Source organism: Cyclopterus lumpus, chromosome 3 (assembly GCF_009769545.1).
Source record: "Cyclopterus lumpus isolate fCycLum1 chromosome 3, fCycLum1.pri, whole genome shotgun sequence".
Taxonomy (NCBI): Eukaryota; Metazoa; Chordata; class Actinopteri; order Perciformes; family Cyclopteridae; genus Cyclopterus; species Cyclopterus lumpus.
In genome coordinates, this window is record NC_046968.1 from 15,941,547 (window position 1) to 15,964,106 (window position 22,560).

Below are 22,560 nucleotides of genomic sequence, written 5' to 3' on the forward strand. Positions count from 1 at the left end.
AAAGACACACACGCAAAGGCATGCACGCACACACTCCAGAATGCTTCCTCTTCACCTGGCTGCAATTTGTAAGCCCTGAGCTCCAGCCAAGCTCCTGTTGCTGAGGGGAAACCAGCTGCACACTCATCCAATCCTCCTGCCAGTTCTCCCGGTAATGGAACAGCCCAGTGCCACCTATGCACCCCTGCCATCGGAAAACATTTGGTACATCCTATTGGTGCTTCTCTAGCTGGTTTGTCACTGACTCAGTAGTATCACAGCAGTTAGCCAAACGACAGCCAGAGCACACACACACACACACACACACAGCAAGAGTGAGGACGTAAACAGAGAGTTGCAAGAGAGAAGCAAAGAAATCCTCGTCTAGCTCTTGAGTCTCTCAGTTTCCTGGTTGTTTTGCATCCCTGATATGACCCTGTTCAGCCCAAGATGTGAGTATACGAGTGTTTATCCCTCTGTGTGTGTTTATGAATGTATTAGTGGATGTTTGCATGCAGCACTGTGTCTGAAAGATAATATTTTCCACTGTGCCTCTCATTGTTTGCCCTACCCTCCCATTGTCTGTGTTTCCTCCTACAAGCCTCTCTGTTCATATAACCAGCTTGTTTGCTAGTCTGAATCCTAGGTTAATTTTTCACTTTTGTTTTTCTTTCTTTGTCCGTACCCACACATTGATCCAATCAGATGGCGGGTTTGAAAAGGATCTGTGGAATGTTTCAGGTTATGAAGTAAACATTGTGATGCATTAAGAGGTGTTTCTGACAACTTCATTAAAACTGTGTAGGTATATACATTCAAACCAAACCTTTCTCCCACATTGGCAAGGTCAGCACTTGCTCTCTGGGCATGAAGGCTGGTGAAGCAGAAACTTATGAAGGCTTAATTATCTCTGGTAATGGACTAAAGCATTACTTTTTCCTACCAGCTGTTGAATGTGAATAATGCATCTCTTTTGTAAACTCATCTCAGCTGCAAAACATACTCACAACTTCCACACTAGTTCAGAAACAGCACTCACAAAGCTGCATTTCTGTGAAGGCCAAAGTAAAGTGTACAATACAAGCTAAAGGACGACAGTGGAAGTAAAACTCAAAGGCTGTCTATCTGTGGTTTGCGTTAATGTAGGATCTTTTCAGGGTCTGAAACTTAGATAATGTACACTCACTGTTCATTCACCTCCTTTTCTGCTGCTGTTGACACTTTTCTGGCTCACACCAACACCTCTGGCCATCTATTCGTATCAACCTTTCATATCTTTTCTATCTGCTTTGCTTTATTTATCTGTGCATTGTGTTCCAAGTTAAATGTTGACAGTTATGCCTACAATTACTCTGCATTTAGCCCTGAGAGACAAAACTAAAATGTGATGCCACTTGGCTCCTAGTCTGACCTGAGGTCATTTGCAGTGCATGACATGGAGAGGATGCAGCATGACAGCAAGAAGCATGCAGCTGCACTTTTACATCCTTATTTGACAGACTACCTTCTCTTCATGATTAATACACTTTGAGGAAAGAGACAACTAAAAAGCTGTGAATGTATTCAGGTGAAAATAAGCAAAAAGAGCATTTTTTCTGATCTATAAAATGCAAAATGTATAGCAGGTTGAAAATTGTGAAAGTGTGACAACTGAGCATATAGAGATTATCTAATTAATTGAAAGTTTAGGGCAAAATAAAAATGGAACAACCTTTGTAATATTTGAAGAATGGAACAAACATTCAATTTTGTGCTTTATTGCAAATAAGGTTTTATCTTGACAACTTTGTTCTGAGCTAGGATGAAAAGTAGACGTTTAAACAACGTCTTTAGCAATTAGATTACAAGTTCTGGCAGTAATAGAGAGACATGTACAATACAAAAAATAAGGAAAAAAACTAACCTAAGTGGTCATAATGGCTTTGTTATCTTTGTCTTTTTGGGTGGTATGTTTGAGAAAAGACAGATGTGTGAACAACACATAAAGCCAATGAAAATATTTGAAACAGTCGGCTTGAGCATTTCGGTTCTGCTCTGAAATCAGTTGCGTGATTTAGAGATTAGTAAAATATAAAATAATATAATATAATTTAAGGATGCACCCAAAAATCTGGAAGAAAGACAGAACATTGAGCATTGCTTTTATCTGATTGTGTTATTATCCCATCTATCCCCAACGGATTAATAGAACATACAGTAGTTTATTACATCTTCCTTTGTGCATTACTATGTTCACAATGATGTTTCTCGGTGTGTTTTGTGCGATGTGTCAGGTTTCAAGGCAATGTATGGTGACGGATTTATTACTGGCAAGAATGACATTCTGAGTGAAGTGATAGTAGTAGAATTGTGTGTGTGTGGGTGTGTGTGTGTGTGCACTTGTGTTTGTACAGAAGTTAAAACTAAAAGGTCTGTGAACATAAAAGTCATGCTGTGCATGAATTCCCCCTATTCATGTGTTTCAGCAGAGTCCTTAACTGTCTTGATGTTTTGTTCTTGAGTGTTAAGGTTGTATACAATAATCACCTAAAGCCTAATATGTAGTGATTAAAAAGATAATTAATAGTTGGCCCTGATGGGGGAGTTGTCGGTTCAGTGTGTGCAGGGAGGTGAAAGCACATTAGGACAGAGGAGCTTTCCTGGAGCTGGTAGAGAATTCAAGGACACTTCAGCAGGGTGGATGCTGACTGACTAACCGCGGTCTTCAAAGGCCTCCTCTAGAGATGCAGAATCATTCAGAATAAGAAAAGCCTTTCCATGTTGTTATGGTATTATTTTGTTCCCAGGTAGTGTGATTAAGCCGTCTCTCTTTGTCTCAGTATGAAGTCTGGCACTTTAGTAGCACTTAAATGGCACTTACAGATAGTATTCTGTAGTTTAACGTTATTGAAGAAATTGTACTTGCTTGATTCTTGTTGTTCTGAGTTTGGACTCATGGTTTAATGCACTTATTGTAAGTCGCTTTGGATAAAAGCGTCAGCTAAATGACATGTAATGTAATGTAAAAGTCTGGCACTCAGCCTTACATCCATTGAAAAGTGGACCACTGGTGTGGACCATAGGCAGAGGCTGAGGCTTTCTTACTCATCATGGCTGATCATGTTTGACCTTGATGTGTCCTCTTGTGCCTTTTGCTAATATTTTACACACAGGTGTCTATTATACTACTGTTTGATTTCTGCAAGATCTACCTCTACTGGAGTCTCTTGAGTGTGTTCATTATCTGTGCATGGCTCCCCATACAATGTTATTATGACACTCTGCCCATGATAATCATACTAATGCCATAAAGGCAATTTTGTGATAATAATAATAATTTTCTTTGATTCAGCCCCAAAAAACATACCACTGGAATAACACAATAATCTAAAAAAAATCATGCTAACAACAAAAACAAACAAAAAGACATCATTACTATGTGTGCATTATAGTCATCATTGTGCCATCATTTTAACATCCATAAGCCTGTATCTGTGCAAATTAAGACAAACCTCAAAACTGAAAAATCCAGTTAAAAGCCATACAAAATAGCAATTTACAATGTAAAAGCTGTAATTAAACATTTAACAAAAATATATGTCTATGTTTGTTTTAGGCTGTGTGAGTGTCTTCACTGAAAGAAGCAAATTGTAGCACATAGGTTTTTGTCTAGCAATAGGCAGGCTGATTACCTCCAAGGTTGTGCTCCCGTAGAGACAACTACAGCAGCATCCTCCCCTCTTCCTGCGTCATGCTACAATCACTTCAACCCCAATCTGTGTAGATGAGGAAATATCCAGTATGTCTTTAAATATTTGTTCTCTTTTGTCATAGTGGAAGATGTAGTTACATGCCAGATGCAAATGTTACACTATAAAAAGTATGGCAAGTATAAGCGGGCAACATGATGGAATTCCTAGTAATATTTGTCATAATATCATATCACTTAGAGTAAATCCTTTTCTATTCTTATAAGCTGCATTACGACTTTTTGAAATAGTTGTGAAATTAACAATTAATGCCCCGTTTGTTTGAACATTATATTCAAAAAGCATTGTCATCATATATTTCACATATCTTTTGAAATGCCAGAATTATACACCCACATTTTGCCAAACTAATACGTTTTGATGTATTTAAAACTAATTAATGCCTATATTCCTCATATCAACAACAGTCACAGTAGTAGTGTGCATGCATGCTCGGCTCAGGACAGTAAGAGTTAATTGTCAGCATGTGGGGGCCAGTTTCCTCACCAGCAGAGTTGGCTACAGAGAAGCAGGTCACTGTTTGACTAAAATTGTCAGGAAATGATCTCTGCTGTGGAAAGTAAAGGCACATTCACGGGTCTAAATTTCTTTTCACACATTCAAACCCATACTTTATTAATTGTAGCTTCCAGCCATTTGACAGTCACTGTGTGAGTGTATGTGCAGCTGGCCCAGTCACACTCCATTCACCACCCATCTGTCCATGTCACACCGGCCTCTCCTCCTCTCTTTACTCCTTCACTTTTCTTTCTCTCTCTTTTATGCTCACCTTTGGAAAATCACTGGTGAGCCCCGACCAACACGGGCATATCTTGTAATCAAGATGGCTCGTGGTTAATCGTCCCATTGGAACATGTCTGCAGAGCTGTTTGCAGGAGAAATGCATGAAAACAGAGCGATGGGGTTTGGCTTTTGAGACTGAAGTCTAAAGCTGCACCAGATTTCTGATGTACGCTTGCAGACGGGAGACAAACATAGAGGTGAACAGCTGGCTCAGAGTGGCAGAAGCAATCAACGCAGAGTGATGGTTGATAGATGTATGTGAAAATCAGCCACTGATGGTCTTAGCTCACCCTTTAGTCATTATCATGTCAAATGACGACAGCAAGTTCAACAGTTTAGGTTAATTTTGCTCAAATAATGACTAAATCATGGTGTAGGATAAACATGACAAGACAACATAGAGGGTTTGAATATCTGCATATTCTTCCTTGTGCTTTGCACCCCTTCTGTGTTGTGTTATTTTGATGCTCTTTACTGTATCAGTACAAGGTTAATTGGTTGCTCTTCCATGCAGACATGAGCATGAGTGGAGAGTTGAAGTCCAGCCGCTCCAGGGCAGCGAGTAAGAGGGCCAGCAACACCATTTATGGGTGAGTATAAAACCCCCACACACACAAACACACACTCCTGCCCCCACACACTGAGATAATCATGCATTCTATTATTTGCTGCAACCTTTTATCAGTAACTCAATGGCTACACCTCAACGTTGCAATCAATGCTGCATTATTCGTTGTTAGCTTCATACCAACTGTGTATGTAAGCTGCTATTGATTTTAGCCAGAGGTGCTGTCTCCAGTTTTAATTTTTTTTTAATCTCTCTGTTGATGTAGTCCACACATATGACTGGAGCTGGTTACTGTTTATTGCTGGTGGTTCAATACAGTGTTGTGGTGCTACACTAACATTAACTGTGTGCTTAGCTGGCAAAGAGAAGGGAGGGCAGTGGGAGAGCAGCAGTGTGTGGACTTAAGGTTATAATAGTTTAGAATTTAGAATTGTATTCACTTTTATTTCATAGTATATTTGGTTCCACTTACACAGATATAAAGAAACAAGTAATTGCTTTGAAAGGATTTTTTTTTTGCTGACAATATTTTATTGAATGGAGAGATACTCCCATAAGAAACACAAATAATATTAACATACTTTGCAGGACATCCACCTGAGGACACCAGAATGCAAAAGATGTTTAAATTAAAAAAAGAACAGGAAATTAATATTAACAGATGCAATAATATTGATGCTGACTGGTTTGTCCCAACCCAAATCAGCAAATCTCATTATTAGTCTGCATAACTGGGACATATGTTTCCAGCTCCACTATAAATACTGATATTTTTTAATTCCTAGCAGCTTCATTTCCAGTCCCTTTGCTGGTTCCATCATAGTATACAGTAGCATATATAGTTATACATATTGCAGTAGGGGACAATATGTCCCCAGCATGTCCTTCAAAACAGTTAATCTCTGCCTGCGCTCCCTCCTCCACTCCCTTAAACCTTAAGTCCCCAAACGTTATTTGCTCATCCAACATGTAGTTATTCAACAGCGTGCGGCCATGCATTAATGAGGTTAGTCATACAACACACACAGACACACTCACAATGACAAATGGAACACACCTGAGCTAGCAGGTCCGATGACCGAGACTTAAAGTTGTCTCTCGATAGACGTTTCAGGTTTTCGGACACATTTAAATGACTAAACCAGAGAACTTGTCTAACCTGCACACACCTTAAAGAACAAGACTAAAAGTCCCTAGCCATGTGTCTTTGCGGCTGTACTTTATGCGGTTCATTCTCATTTCCAAAGTGAAAAAAATAAAAAGAAACACACACACACACACACACACAGAGAGAGAGAGAGAGACACTCGGAAAAGCGGAAAACAATACCAGCGTTTCTGCCTGGGAATGATAATAAAAACAATTTCAGCCTCTCAAAACATTATTCAAGCCTTCAAAACTCATCTTCAAACTTGCAAAACCTTTTGTATTAGGATTTACATTTTAACATTTTAAATATGACATAATATCCAGCCCATAGTACTTTGGCACAGCAGTGCTTTGAGCTAAACGCTCACATAAGCATGTTAACATACTCACAAAGACAATGCTTACGTGCTGATGTTGACCAGGTATAACGTTGGCCATGATCACCATCTTAGGCTAACATGTTACCACGTGAAAGTACAGCTGAGGCTGATGGGAATGCCATTAATATTAATACAATTTTGACCGAATGATGGCGCTAGATGAAATGTGTTGGGGTCACCAAAGTTATTAGTCATCCTGAGGGCAACATGAATGTGTGTACAAAGTTATATGGCAATCCATCCAATAGTTCTCGAAACATTTCAATAAAAAACACAAACTACAACTTTATGGAGAAACTAGAGGAAAACTCACGTTATCACCAGAGACATTTGAGTTCATCCTCTGGGCATCATGAATGTCTCTACACCATTCTGTTGCAATCCGTTAAAAATGTGTTGAGATATTTCAGTCTGGGCCAAAGTGGGCCGACACACAGACATTGCCATCCCTAGAGCTATGACGCTAGCATAGCTAAAACTATTCATGTGAACTAATGTGAAACTGCAAACAGGAAAAGTGATTAAAATGTGTTTTCTTTCATTTTCATTGGAAGGTAGTATCTAAATGTGTTTAAATTCCTTTCCCAGAACAATACTATATAGATGTTGAATTCTAGGGAGTTTGAGCGAAATTATGAGACAAGCCAATCTACATGATCGTTTCCCAGAGACAGACACTACATTTCAGATAAAGTCACAAATGTAAATCATGGCGACACAGCCACCAAAAGTCTCTCTGTCCAGGCTCCAACAATCCTGCTCTGTGTGTCTGGCAGCACTGTGCCCTCCCTCCTCCCTCCTCCTTCCAAACTCCTCCCTCCTCCCACTGTTCTCACAGAGCTGGCCAACAAACACTACTGCCTGTGGCCTAGATTACTTTGTGAACAAACTTTCCAGCTCATGTCTAAGACGCTAAAGCAATGCAATCTGCTATGAAACACCATGCAGGTTGCCATTCTTTTATTATTGCTATAAAGTTGGATTATTTAGCTCAAAGTTAACATTTAAACTCAATAAAAGCTTTTAATTTTGATGTAGTCAAAGTCATTTATTGTCTCCTGACAGCTTCCTTCCTCTTCCTCTGCCACTCTCACATGCGTCTCCCCCAGGCCTTTTGCTCCAGAGCGACCCCGACAACATAGAGTTTTGTCATCATTTATCGTCTTTGCTTTCTGACTGTCACAGTTACCCTGCAGCTTGGCGAGTCCCAGCTGTGAAAGAAGGGATGTGGTGGAGAGAGTGGCAAGCGTTTCACAATCCAGATGCTGCTGCTGCTGCAGCCGTGGCCTCTGTGCGCTCCAGTGCACTACCACAAAAGCTCACTGTACTGTGTAGCCTGTATAAGGAGGCTCAGGTGCCAGAGGAAGTGCCCCAGAGGTATGCATGTGCTACAGTTATCTAATGACTTGGATAGCTGTATGGGTTAACAGGACAAAAGACTGATGTAGTTAAGCAGTTTTGAATGTCTCTGCACTGGTGACAGCTGTGGAAGTAAGCGTTATGTTTTCATACGTACGTCCTTCTCATTCTCTTAAAGGCGATTCCTCAGGTACTCCTGGAGGGAATTTCTTCAAATTTGGCAAAAATGTCTACTTGTGATTCACTTTATTGATCATTAATTTGTGGCTGTGAATGTTCAGCCTGTGTTCAAATCATTACAGTGCTACTTTTATTATCTGCTCTATTTTGCATCCCAGTGGAGTGGGGACTGGCCTGAGCATACTGAGCATCTGCTCACTGGTATTTTCGAGTGCTTTCATCATGTGTTTCGCTCTTTTAGTATTCTCTCATCTGTTTTAATTATCAGAAGGGCTGGTCCTAGAGTAGTGTAAGTTAGGATGTAAACGACGCAGTGGCCCATCTGTCATGTAGGCTCAAAGAGAATAACACGGGCAGGAGAGGTGGAGGCATCAGGGTACGAAGTCTGCAGTTGCCAGGAGCAGTGAGAGATGATGTGCTGATGGCTGTGCTGTTTGATACACAGCGTGCCACAACTTACAGGCTAATGTGATGGCAGATGTTACAAAGATGGGCAAGAGGGCGACAGTAAAAGAGTCACATAAGAGGGCTACAGCAAATAAAAATACAATTCTGCTTAATTACATCTTTGGTCTTTATTGTAATAATCTGAGCCATCATTTCTAGTGGTTATGGTATCATTGTACGTGCCATGTTTATTGCTATAATAACTAAAAAGAGTTCTTAAGGGGCAAAAAGAACAAACAGGCAGGCGTTCATAGACATGCTTCAAAATTGGGCCTGTAGTTTTTCCGACCAACAAACCGACAAACCAAACTGAAACCGTAGGTTGTAATAAACCTGAATGATCCTTTAAGACTTTTCAGAGGCAGTATGGTAGTATTAAGAATAGATCAGTAAAGCTATATGCAACACTTATTTTGTCATATTTTATATTTGTATCTCGACTGAGGCTCAGCTGGCTGAAATCTGTTAAACCAACAGAAGCAGTTAAAAAGCAAAGGGCAAATGGAGGCAATCTGCAGTTAAGAAAGCAGTGTTCACCCGTTTTTATGCACCAACATTTTTCTACTGGACTGTGACATCACTCTGATTGTCACAACACAGCAGCTGGCTGCTATGACACCCACCCACAGCGAAATCTGTATGCACAACATCCTGATAATCTCTTTAAAACATGACAGTAATAGATTACATTTTTTTAAAGGGCTGTGGGGGGGGGGGGTCATAATGTGCAGGGCCACAGACTGGAAGATAATAACTCACATGTATGTCTTGTTAATGGAAAAGAATAGCATGTAGTTGCTTGTAAAAACACACAACTGTAATATCTAAAATAGATACAACATAGTGCTCGATCTGTTCTGCACCCACCCTACCCTTTTCCCAGAGTGGATGTCGGGTTATGATGATAATCTGTGTATAGGTTGCTCCTGAATCATGCAATAGTCTAGTGTAAGCTCATGACTGTGAGACTCTCTGAAGGGTGCGATAACCAATCTGCAGGCTACCACATTAATTTCCTTACGAGACATATAACCAGATGTCCTGTAGAAGAAAATTACCTGCTGCAGCATGACTTTGGTTTTTCATTTTTTTTATATAAAAAAACTGGAGTGCTTTGAATTGCATTGAATTTCTCACCATTTAGTTGTGTGGACAGAGTTTGAGGCCTGTTTGTCAGTGTTTGTGCTGTGAAAAGCAACGGCTGGAGTTCTGGACTAGTCAGACACTATGTGACCAACAGGTCAGTGACTGATTATAGAACAGCGCATCCACTGAACACAGCAAGTTAGATGTTTTGAGGTGAAACAGATCTTGAACTGTTTCCTACAACTACTTGTGTCTCTTTTTTTCTGCACAACCTAGAGCCTTTTAGGAGAGACTTTTCGTCAATGAGTGCCCTTATTTCCAATTGTATATTTCATCGCATCTCATCCCACCTTCAAGTGTGGTCCTTTGGAACAGCTATAACGCTTACAATGCAATGTGTTGGGACCATGCGGCAACTTTGACGTCAAAAAAGTGCAATAAACTTAAATTTACTTAAAACTTTCCTCTGTCCTCTAGTTGCAAAAAGAAGTTGAATTGTATAGAAGTCTATGAAAACAATTAACCTACTTCTCACTAGATTCATTACCTCGGTAAACATTGTAAACATGTATTCTTCTTCAGTATCTTCTTCTATTCAACATGGTGTTCATTTAGTAAATGATGGTCATATTTGGAGTAAAATGGATGATGATCGTTGCTTTAGGGCGTGGCTACTTTGTGATCGACAGGTCGCTACTGCGCTGTTGCCGGTCTGGATGTTTTCTGTGTTGTTTTTTTTAACTCACTTTTTTTTATTTAGTTTTCAACAACAAACAATATGTATTTTCATACAGTCGCTTCCTGTCAATTTTTCAGTTGTATGTCTTGGTTCACATGATATTTAGGTACAGTGTACAAGACATAAAGAACAACAAACATCAAAGGTGATCATTCCAAGAATGAAAAGAAGAGGAGAAATGAGGATAATGAAAAGATTGCATAAAATAGAAATTAAATACAAATGAAATAAAATAATTAATTTGAATAATGATTGTCCACTCCTGAGTGTATGTGCTATATATGCCTTTCATAGAGGATTGTGTATGATGTGTGTGTGCCCAGAGACAGTTAACAAGAGCAGTTCAAACAGAGGGCCGAGCAACATTCAGTAATAACAATCATTGTAGTAACAATGCTGCGACAGGACCCCATCGTTTGGTAAAGATAGGCTTCTGGAGCCTTAATGAATATGTGATTCGCTCCATTTGATAGATGTCCCATACTTTTTGGATCCATAAGTCGTATGTTGGGGGATCCGGTTTTAACCATCTGATGGTTATACCCTTCAATGCTGCTGTGAGTAATATGTTTAGGAGGTATTTTTTGGCCCTCCCATCCAGGCCTTCAGGTATCGCTCCCAATAGTGCTACTGTAGGGTCTTGTTGGATGTCCTGTTGGAAGATTTCTTTGAGGGCATCAAAGACTTCTCTCCAGTATGTATTTAATTTAGGGCATAGCCAGAATATATGTGTATGATTGGCAGCGCTTCCACAGTTCCGCCAACACAAGTTGGAATGTGTTGGGCCCATCTTAGCTACTATTTCTGGTGTTCTGAAGAATCTGGTGATTATTTTCCATTTCAATTCTCTCCAGGTGTTTGAGTTTGTAACTAGGTGTGCCTCTGTGCACATTTCCTCCCAGTTATTCTGTGGAATGATCGTGTTCATTTCCGCTTCCCATCTCTGCTTTATCTGTTGGGAATTATGTAGATTCATAGATAGAAATATGCTATATAATTTACTTATTGTTTTCTTATCTTCATTCCCCATCTGTATCTCGATTAAAAACCTTTCTAGGGGTGTACGTTTCACAAGCTTTCCCCACTCTTTGTGTGTTGTTAGAAAAGTTCTTAATTGTAGGTACCTGTAGAAATCGGTTTTGGGAAGATCAAAATCTTTTTTCAGCTGCTCGAATGTCTTGAGGTTATCCTCATTAAATAACTGGTGCAGGTGAGCCAGTCTCATGTCTGACCACTTTCTAAAGCCCGTATCCAGATTGTTGGGTGTGAAGGTCTTCATAGATCCGATGCTCGTTAGTAATGAAATACATTTTGGAAGCCCAAAAGCTGTCTGTATTTTGTTCCAGATTTTAAGAGTAATCTTAGTCCACTCTGCCACTTCTTTTACGGGCGCATCTGAAAAGGGCAAGACTTGTAAGGGCTCTGGGCATATGTTTTTCTCAATATTAAGCCAGCGAGTGTATGTGCCATTCTGAATCCACACTATCAGACGTTTCATTTGTGCAGCCCAGAAGTCATATTTTAAGTTTGGGAGTTTAAGGCCTCCATTTAGTTTAGAGAGCTGTAATGTTTTAAGTCTAATTCTAGGACGCTTTTTTTGCCAGATAAATTTAGAAATGATTTTATCCAGGTTATCAAAACTAGATTTTGGAATTTCTATAGGTAGCATCTGAAATAAGTAGAGAAGTCTGGGCAGGACATTCATGCGAATACTTTCAACACGACCAAGCAGGGAAAAAGGGAGCGTAGACCATCGTTCCAGGTCACTGTCAATGCACCGAATCATTCTACTATAATTGGCCTCATATAACTTCTGTAGCGATGAGGGGATGTATATACCAAGGTACTTTATACCGTCATTTGGCCATTTAAATCCACTTTGGAGTTTTACATTTCTTGAGATGTTTCCATTGATATCCATAGCCTCTGTTTTTTCCACATTTACCTTGTATCCAGAGTAGTATCCATACTGTGAGATGAGTTCCTTTAGATGTGGTATTGTTGATGCAGGTTGCGTCAGATATAATAATACATCATCAGCATACAGGGATATTTTATGATCCTCTTTATGTATTACAGTTCCTTTTATTTTATTATCATCTCTGATAAGCTGGGCTAGGGGTTCGATACTAATTGCAAACAGCAGGGGGGATAAAGGGCAGCCTTGTCTGCAGCCGCGTTCCAATGTGAATCTTTGTGATCTATATCCATTCACTTTAACAGCTGCTTGTGGTGACGAATATAGTGTTTGTATCCAATTCAAGAAGTTGGGGCCAAATTTGAATCTTTTTAGTGTTTGAAATAGATAATGCCACGATACCCGGTCAAATGCTTTTTGGGCATCTAGAGACAAAATCATAGCTTCTACTTTCTCTTCTTTTTGATGGGATATTATGTTTAATAAGCGTCGTAAGTTATCACCATAGTATCTTCCAGTGATAAATCCCGTCTGATCAGGATGGATGATTTTAGTGATTATATGATTGACTCTTCTTGCTAGGATTGCTGTTAGAATGCGCAGGTCCCCATTCAGCAGTGATATTGGTCTATATGATTGGCACTCTGTGGGGTCTTTTCCTTCTTTATGAATTACCACTATAGTTGCCTCAGCCCAAGATGGTGCCATGGTTTTAGATTCTAATGCATGGTGGTATGCTTTCAGCAACAGTGGTGATAACATATCCTTGAAGGTTTTATAAAATTCATTAATATATCCATCCGGTCCTGGGCTTTTTTGAGTGTTGAGATCACCTGTTTGATCTCCCATTCCTCAATAGGCTTCTCTAATTCCTTGGCTGCTGATTCTGTCAGTTCAGTTAATTTTATAGGATTTAAGAACTCCCAGTGAGTTTTGCATTATCAGAGCAGGTATCTGTATTTTTGTATAAGGATTTGTAAAACTCTGCGAAGGATTCTGCTATTTTATCTGGTTTTGTAACAAAAGTTTCTTTTGATTTAATTTTCTGTACTGTATTAGATGATTGTTTTTTTCTTAATCCAAATGCTAGTAATCTGCTTGCTTTGTTACCGTGTTCATAGTATCTTTGGTTCGTGAATCTTAAACTTCCCTCAATTTTATCTGATAGTAGGCTGTTGAGCTCTCTTCGGGTTGACTTTAGGTCATTTAGTAGATTGGCTGATGCAGATTGTTTATGTTTATGTTCTAAGTCTTTTATTTTATCTTCCAATTCTTTCTGTTTGGACTCTTTTCCTCTTCTCTTAGCAGAGGTGAATGAAATAATACGTCCTCTGATGTATGCTTTGGCACAATCCCAGAGTATAAGAGGTGTTGTTTCCTCCAAGGTATTGATATCCAAGTATTCCTTGAGTTCTGCTGTAATAAAGGAGGTAAATGCTTTATCATTGAGGAGAGATGCATTAAGTCTCCATTGTTTAGAGGTTGGTCTTTGGCCTATGTCCCATTTTAATGCCACGGGTGCGTGGTCGGATATAGTTATAGGAAGAATCTCAATGTCCACTATCCTATGTAGCTCTGCTTTCATGGTAAAGAAATAATCGATCCGTGAATAGGATGTATGTCTGTTTGAGTAGAACGTGAAATCCCTGCCTCTGGGGAACTTGCTTCTCCATATATCTACAAGGCCTGCCTCCTGGGATTGGTATTTGAGCATTCTACTCATTCTAGAGAGCGGAATTTTAGAGGCAGGTTGTCGGTCCATTAGTTGTGACATTACACAATTGAGGTCTCCTCCCATCAGTAGCAGCCCTGTACTATATTGTAGGATCTTATTGAACAATGTCCTGATAAAGCCAGGCTTGTCTTCGTTAGGTGCATATACATTAATGAGGGATACTTCTGTGCCATCAATTAATCCGTTAACTAAGATATATCTCCCCTCTGTGTCTTTGTGTACTAGTGTTTGTGTGAAATTAATTTGTCTGTGTATGAGTATGGATACTCCCTTTTTTCTCCCCGATCGGTGTGAGGAGTAATATACTTTATCTGCCCAGGACCGTCTCAACTTTTCATGTTCAGCATCAGATAGATGTGTTTCCTGGAGGAATGCAATGTGGCAGTTGGCTTGTTTCATTTGGTGTAGAATTTTCTTTCTCTTAACAGGGCTATGAAGGCCTTTGACATTGTAACTTATCACTTTTAGCGGGTCCATTGTGTGAAGTATTCAATTTTCATATTTTGGGAGTTTGTGTAGAGAGATGGGAAGCAGAGGCAAACAGCCAGCACATGGGCCATGTATCTTGTTATGTGGAGTGTGGAGAGTTGGACTAGATAATGAAACCAATAGGGATGGGGTAGAAGAGGGTATTTAAGAAAAATGGATGATGAGCTTGTTGTTCTAATAAACAATGTAGGATCCCCAGGGAACAGTGGGATCAGAACAAGGGGAACGCAACAGTCTGGACTGCTGTTAACTAACATTAGCAACAGTCCGGTGGGACCTAGTCCCTTAGCCACTAAGGGCAAGCAGCAAGCAACGGTGCACAGTCGAGATAGAAATGACTATGCTATGGGTGTGCTAAGATAAGGAATAGAGAAAGTAAGAAGAAAAAGAAAAGTCGACACAGAAAAGGACAGCGTCGAGTAATGGCCATTCAGGCCCCTGCAGTTCTTGGCATACATGTGTAAAGTCAAACAGCTCCTTGTGGTGCAGTAGTGCTTGGTTGCACACAGAGCTAAAGGCGTACCAGTATTCTCCTCTTATGGAAGCTGCCAGTGAGCAAGTAAAGTAGAGTGATACAAACAATATGAATAGAAATAACGGGCACATTATAAGGGTTTGTTTCCTTGTAATGGAGACGGGTATATACAAAAATATTAACTGAGACACATTTTTCCTTTTCTCTTCTCAGGTGTGATTCAAGTAATGTTTTGAAAATATATATATTTGAATATAAAATAAAGTAGAAAATAATGATGTGCCAGTATGTGAAATTGCAGAACTCACTGGTCAGTCCTTACTGTAGTTAACAGTACTGATAGGGATACATTTAGTCTGCGGCCTCAGTAGATGGGATGACTTTCTTCCGGACATACTCCATGGCTTTGCCGGGATCCAGAAACTCCTCGTCTTCGTTGTTGTGCGAAATCCGGAGTCTTGCCGGGTACAGTAGGCCGTAGCGGACTCCTTTCCTTCCTCGCAGGGTCCTCCGTATGTCCGTGAACGCGGCTCTGGCTTTAGCAACGCTGGGTGTGTAGTCTGGGAAGATAGAGATCCGGTTCCCGTTGTAGACCAGCGGCGCTCTTTCTCGGGCTCTCCTTAGGATCTCTGCGGCATCTCCGTCATTGTGTACTTTAGCGATTATCACTCGTGGTTTCTCCCGGTCTCCTGGTTTCCTGGTGGCGGCTGTGCGGTGCGATCGGTCGATCTTTATGTCCCGGTCCAGCTGCAGGACTTCTTTAATAACTTTGGCAACTGTGTTAGGGGAGCTGGAATCCGGTTGTTCTTGAATGCCGGCTATTCGGATATTACACCGTCTCATTCTCCCCTCCATATCCTCGCATCGGTCTGTTAGAGTTGTGACCTGTCTTTGAAGGCTGGTTATCGTAACTTCTTGTGCGGCCACCTCGTCGGACCATGTTGATAAGCCGCCCTTCACGTCTTGTATGTCGGCTTTCATGTGGTCTACTTCTGTTTGGATAGCGGTCGTGTTTTTAGAAATTTCGGACCGCACCGCTTGTAATTCAGACATGAGTGAATTGAAATCTTCTGCTAGCGCACTTTTGAGTTCCTCTCTTATAATTTTGGAAATCTCTCCCTTCAGGGAAGATAAGATGTCCGCTTTCATCCGTTCGGTCATGCCTGGGCTTTCACTGCGGGTGGGAGAGGGTTGGTCCGGGTCACCTGGTCGGATCTGCCTCGTGGTTCTTGTAGGCCGTGATGAGCTACCGCCGGATTTATATTTGTATTTTTGAAGCTTTTCCGCCATTCAAAAATGATGTAGCGTGCATAAGTCAGCTGTTGGCCCCTTTGTGATGTCCTCGGTGAGCTTTGAGGCTGGTATTCTTGAAATAGTAGCTGTTTTTATGTAAAATATTGTCGGTTCTGCAGGAGCACTGAAATTAGCGTCTTGCTCACTAGCGCCCCCGTTTTCTGTGTTTTAATCTTTAACAACTTTAACCCTTTAATCATGTGTTTTCAGTTTTGGTCTCCTAAAAACGGCAGTTCACAAACCAATGGTTGGCTTCCACCTGTGATTGGGATGATATTGCACTAGTTCGTTGAAGCATAACAAACTCGGCATCCTCTCACACCATCCCGAGTGAGAAAGTGAGTGACCACAACTGGCAACAAGACAAGCTTCCGCTGCTGCAACTTCAACTTCAGCATCAGTTTTACAGTGTCATTGCCACTTACATTTTTATGTAAAGCTTTTCCATCTGTTCTTTGTCGGCTTTCTCTCTGCGTGGATGGATGCACAGACAATTTGCTGTCTGCAGTCCACTGGGAGAGATGATAGGGGGGTGTACTGTAGGTAAAGGTCAGTGCAGTCAGAGGTGGATTCACTGCTGAGGAAAAGGTCACTGGGCAGAGAAGTGCATCTGCTGGTTTCAGGCCCACTGACACATCATTTGAGACAGAGGTGAACAACTGGTGATCGAAAGGAGAGAGTGACCATGATTGCATAACTGAGGAATTTAAATACGTAATACATTTTTTGGACATAGCGTGTAGGTATGAACTGATGCCTGAGCAGTGTGTTAGTGAGTGTGTGTGTGTGTGTGTGTGTAAGCTTGTATCCATGTATTTTCTAGCTGTGTTACCAACGCAGATGAGTTATCTCTCCTGTCCTGCAGGCTTATCAGTCTACAGCGGTTGGTCCCCCTGCTAATGAAGTCATCTCTATCCTTGCTGGCTACACAACACTGGGAAGAGAAAGGGGAAGCAGGTGGGAGAGGTAGAGAAGGAGACATGAACAAGGATTGATGCAAAAGACATGCAGGGTATAATACAGAGCAACAACAGTGCAGTGTGAAACAGCTGAAAGAGAGAGGAGTAGATAGGAGAGAAAAATTCAGAGAGAGAAAGAAATAACAGTCAGGGAGAGTGAGGGGTGAAGAAAGCAAAGAAGGGAAAGCAAGTGAGCACTGCACTGCGTGTCATTGGCCCCCTGGCGTGAACAATCCATCTCAAATTGATCTTCCAGCTCGGCCCAGCAGGGCATTCTGAATCAATCTCAAATTGATCTCAGTGCCAGAGGTCGGGAAAACTAGCAGTGGAGCTTATCAGAAATATAGTGGTGCTGGGAAGATCTGACAGGGAAACTTATCACACTGCACAACAGGAAATGGGCTCTGAGCCCCTGGGGCAGCAGAAGGACGAGCCTGCTCCCTGTACACACTAGCACATGCACACTAACACACACAAAACACATGCACACACACGCTCACACAGATTCAATGTCTCTGCGTGTACCCAACACAGCCATTCACTGACACATGCTCCCCAGTGTTCAGCACAGTACGGAGAGAGTATACTGTGCACACAAACAAACATACTCACACAAGCTCTCTCACTCACTCACACACACACACACACACAAACAAACACGCATACACACACACTCACGCACACACTCACACTCACTAACACACTGCTCAGGCATCAGTTCATACCTAGAAGCTATGTCAAAAAAATAAAAAGTTTGTCAGAGCACAATATGTCAATATATTTTAAGTTAGACAGGTGAGATTTGAGGCCTGGAGCCCATAATGGCTTATAACGCATTTAATGTGTCCTCAGCAAGGCTGTGTGAAAGGCCAGAGGAAGGACAATCAATACTGGCATGCATTTAGACAGTCAGTGAGATTAGGGGAGTAACCTGTCTCTCCAGTCCCTGTGAAAAATAAAACCATAAAAACAATTGACTTTCACCACATAGTATCTCTGAAAATACTTCCAGGAGCACATGCCACAGCGTCCTCAGCACACTGAACTTGCGTACCCATCAACTGGCTGCTGATGTCTGGAAACTTTTAGAGGCGCCAGTGTGCTGTTATTACTGTGTAGTTTGTCAATGTTCTGTTTCAACGGGATTGTGGGGTGCTTTTTCTTGCTGCTTGGATCACCAGATTGAATCTTTACAGAGCATGACCACAACACAGAGAAAACATACTTAAAGTTAATTTTTAAAGACAGAGAGAGCTGCAGAATGACACAGAGATAGGGCGATTGGCAGGGCCGGACCTAGACTTTTGGGGGCCCTTTGGGGCCTCTTCCCATATTACTGAACCAACTGCATGGTGTACATTTTTGTTTAAGCATTAATGTATTAATAAGGGTGTAGACTAATATGATACAATTATCACCAACACAATATTTAAGTAGACAACAGTGAATACAGTATTTGTAACATAAAATTGCCCAAGAAAAGCAGGTAAAACATAACCATTTTAGGGACAATAAACATAACAATAAATATACCAGGGTTTAAAGTACAGTTGTGCTATTCCTTATTAATTATTATGAGGAACTTCTAAATATAATGAGTTGTAGTGACATCCAATATGCAGACACGTAAGAACAAAACATCTGGCTGTTGCTATATGAAAAGAATTTTACCACTTTCTTAAACCGACCTTGAAGTGTAACACGCTGTCAAAGAATAGCTTGCAAAGACACGTATCTCAGTTAATGTTGACGTTCTTGTCTTGTTCATTCATTTTGTTTGATTATTTTTATGGGGACAGTAAATTACTTACTTACTTCCTACCAAAAGTCTCCGTTGTGCATCTCTGAATGTACTATTTTTCATTCTTTTGTTGGCAAAAACAGCATTAAATGTCAGTTTTTAGAAGTTATATCTTTATTACGTTGTCTTGTGTTCATTTAAAAAAAATGGGGGCCCTAAGCAACTGCTTGTATTGCTTAATGGGTGAAAAGAAGTGAGGAGGGGAGGGCTATCTTTGTCAGCGATTGGGAGGCAGCAGGAAAGCCTTTTCTTGTGCAGGACTGTAAAAGCTCCCTGTCAGCACACAGGGGTAATGGGGGTTAGCAGAGAGTGTGAGTATATAAAAAAGTGTGAGTCTGTAAGTACAAGTGGTTGCATGTCCAAGGAGGTACAACAGAACATCCGTGACCCCAGTGACCCTCAGGGCACATACACGTATGCATGCACTCACAAAATCAATGACTCTGGAAACTTGCAATGATAAGCATTTAGAGAATGTAATATAAATGGTTCCTTCCAGAATGTGTGGCAACCAAAAACAAATAATCTTATAGGACAGGGAAACAATTTATGTTAATGAATGCAACAGCAATAACAAGCCAGACCTTTTTTGACCTTTGGCCTCCCTGAGGAACACACCCACCCACACACACACACACACACACACACACACACACACACACACACACCATGTGATGCCTACTGACAAATGCCCTTCAAATACCACGCTCCCATCCTGGTGTTTTATCATTTAATGGACCACCCTCTGTTGACTAAATTCAAGCAGCTCTGCACTGCCATGGCTTACTGGGTCACTTGAATAGAACAAAGCCATTGTTTAGCCATGAGTTATGAGTAGCACCTGTGATTTTCCTGCAGTACCAGACCTAAACCAGGCCTAAATATCTTGCATAACAATCCGATATTGCCATTAATTAGTCCTATTGGATATCTTTAAACTTCTGCTAATGGCTCAATCTGCAGTACCAGACTTCTTTGTCGAAGTACAAACATGTACAATTCGTACACTTGTCTTCCTCTTTTAACATATCGCCGTCTCTTCACTTTTGATTTCTCTGCCTTTTTTAATCTCTATCTTGACAAAAAGTTTTCCCACTGCCAAACAAAAAGGATTATCTAATTTTATCTTATCTTAAAGGGAAGCAGCTACAGCTATGTTGTTGACTTAACGCAGCTAATGTCAGCCTCTCTGGACAAGTGTTGTCCATAGAGGCTCTCAGACTGCAGTCTAAGGTTGACTCGACAAATGTCAGTCATGTCGATCACAGTTAAAACCACAAAAAGCTCTTCTGAGGGCCTTTTTCTGAATGGCAGCTTATTATTTGCCCTAGATATCTCCTAAACATTCAGATCCTCTCTTGTTGTCAGAGAAAAGAACTGGATTTGTTTGCTCGGTGGCTGGATGACAAAGTCTAACTAGAGAGAGCTGCTCAGACTCACACACATACACACACTCGTAACTTTGGTATTTTGTCTTTTTTATTTTCCTTTTAGTAGCAATGCAAAGAAGTTACGTTGTGCTCTGTGTAACCATGCTGCTTTGCCCTGCATGCAGTTGAGCTGAAGTGACTTTTAACTTTTAATTCTTCGATCATTTCAGGACAACAGCATAGTTCAGGACACAAAAACGATGCAAGAGTTGAAAAGACTGAAAGGATTAACTACTCCAGGCAGCCTTGAGTAACCTTTTAACTTTGCACTCTAAGTCGATTCTGGCGGGGGGAGTCACCCCTGTTAGAGGAAGTGTCTAGATATCTTTTCTCCTCAAGCTCTTTATGGTTCATTGGTGGAGGGGATGGGTCTCTCTGTTACTGGCCCTGTATGTCACTTGTCACCTTACTGCTGTGTAATGCTGCTAATAAGTAGTAAATGACCTGAACTCGGAAATTTCCAATTACTGCTCCCAGCGAGACACTGAGCTTTTGATGAATGGCAGCGAGCATATAGAAGAAGTACATGCACTGCGTCACCAATAGGCAGATGACAACTACCTTTCACTCCCTCATGAGCCACAACAGCAAGCTTTAATTCAGAAGAACGTTTTCAAAGTTGGTAAAAAAATAAAGTAGCATTGTTTGCATGTTGAGTTGTGTGCAGATGGTCTCAAGTCATGCAGAAGAATTGGTCTTATCCCACTCCAAACACTCTGCCTCCAGGAGGATTAGGCCACATTGTTGACGCTACCGAGGGGTGCATGATTCTGTAGCACATCGAGCTAAACCCACACTTATCTACATATGCACATATTGATGGTGCACAGACATACCTACACCCACATACTGTACACACTCATACAGGAATCACTGCACTACACACACAGACACAGATTATACTGCATGTCTTCTAGTCATTTAAAGTTGCTGCAGTTTTTGGCTCTGATATTATTTTTAACTTGCTTTGTATTCCTGTATCCAAGGCCAATTGTAGAGCCTGATCAGAGTGGATTATATAAAGTGTTTTCATTGTGACTACAAAACATGTACAGTATTATTCATTTATTCATATCCTGTCCTGCAGGAGTGCTAAATGAGTAATTAATATTAAAGCGCTTTGGGCTTTCACAATAAACACCTGCAAAACTGCCTGATTTGAAAGGCAGATTATGTTAATCTTTTGTTTAGACAGTCCAGGGTCAGTACAGTGAGCCCCTCTCCTCCATACTGTATCTGCAACATCAGTGTTTCTTCTTTCTGGTATGCTTCTGGTGTTTAGTGTTGCAGAGCTTCTGTTCAGTCTTTTGAACCACTTCAGTGGCTGTGAGATCTAAGCCCAGCGATAAATGGTGGCTTACGGTTTAATGGTTACAGCCTGTAAAGACACTGTCTTCGTCCCTGATGGGAAAACCTTTAAAAAAGCCTTCTTGTATGAATCGGTTTTGTCAAATAGTCAGTTTTCCATCACAGTTTGCTTGTAATGATGCTAAAAACAAAGGCTGATTCATGAGACTTATTTGGCTAATCAAACAGTAACCATACCATGCTACACCCGCTTTGTCCCTGCCATGGCTGATCCTACAAGCTGGCTGCATAAGTCAGGAATGTCCACACCCCGACAGCTGTAGGGGAATCTGACTCATCCCTCTCTCTGTCCCCATCCTCCTTGTCTCTTTAACAAAAGCGCCACTCCACCCTTTATCCCCCTCCCTGTCCTCTCTACTTTATCCACTCTTGTTGAGAGCTTTGCAAGTTGGCTCTGCCTTCTCCTGCCATTTGAGTGTTAGTTTACCACTGATGAGTTCACCTCTGAGGGGACAAAGGGATGGCAGTTGTGATGGACAAATGGGCCAAAGAAAGACAAAATCGTTCTCCTTTGGGACATTCTTTATTGAGTGCTGTTCCCTGATCCATGTCTTTTGTCTAATAGGTACTGCCTGTAATGCTCCAGCTGTAGTCCCGGTTCCTGTTCAAAGCCTTATTGATGCAGCAGCACTCATCAGCTCCTCTATAAATGCACTTCTCTTCTGCTCCTCTT

At 41.0% G+C, this 22,560-nt stretch overlaps 1 protein-coding gene across 1 annotated transcript in view; it reads left to right on the forward strand.

Annotated features, from left to right (window-relative positions):
* The first annotated feature begins 321 nt into the window (after nt 1-321).
* The window catches only part of si:dkey-234i14.2 (heterogeneous nuclear ribonucleoprotein C), a 43,627-nt gene continuing 21,388 nt past the window's right edge, over nt 322-22,560 (forward strand). The window contains exons 1-2 of the mRNA XM_034529639.1: nt 322-431; nt 5,026-5,101. Of these exons, the coding sequence (XP_034385530.1) occupies nt 410-431; nt 5,026-5,101 (98 nt within the window). The 5' untranslated portion in view covers nt 322-409. The remainder of the gene's footprint in view (nt 432-5,025; nt 5,102-22,560) is intronic.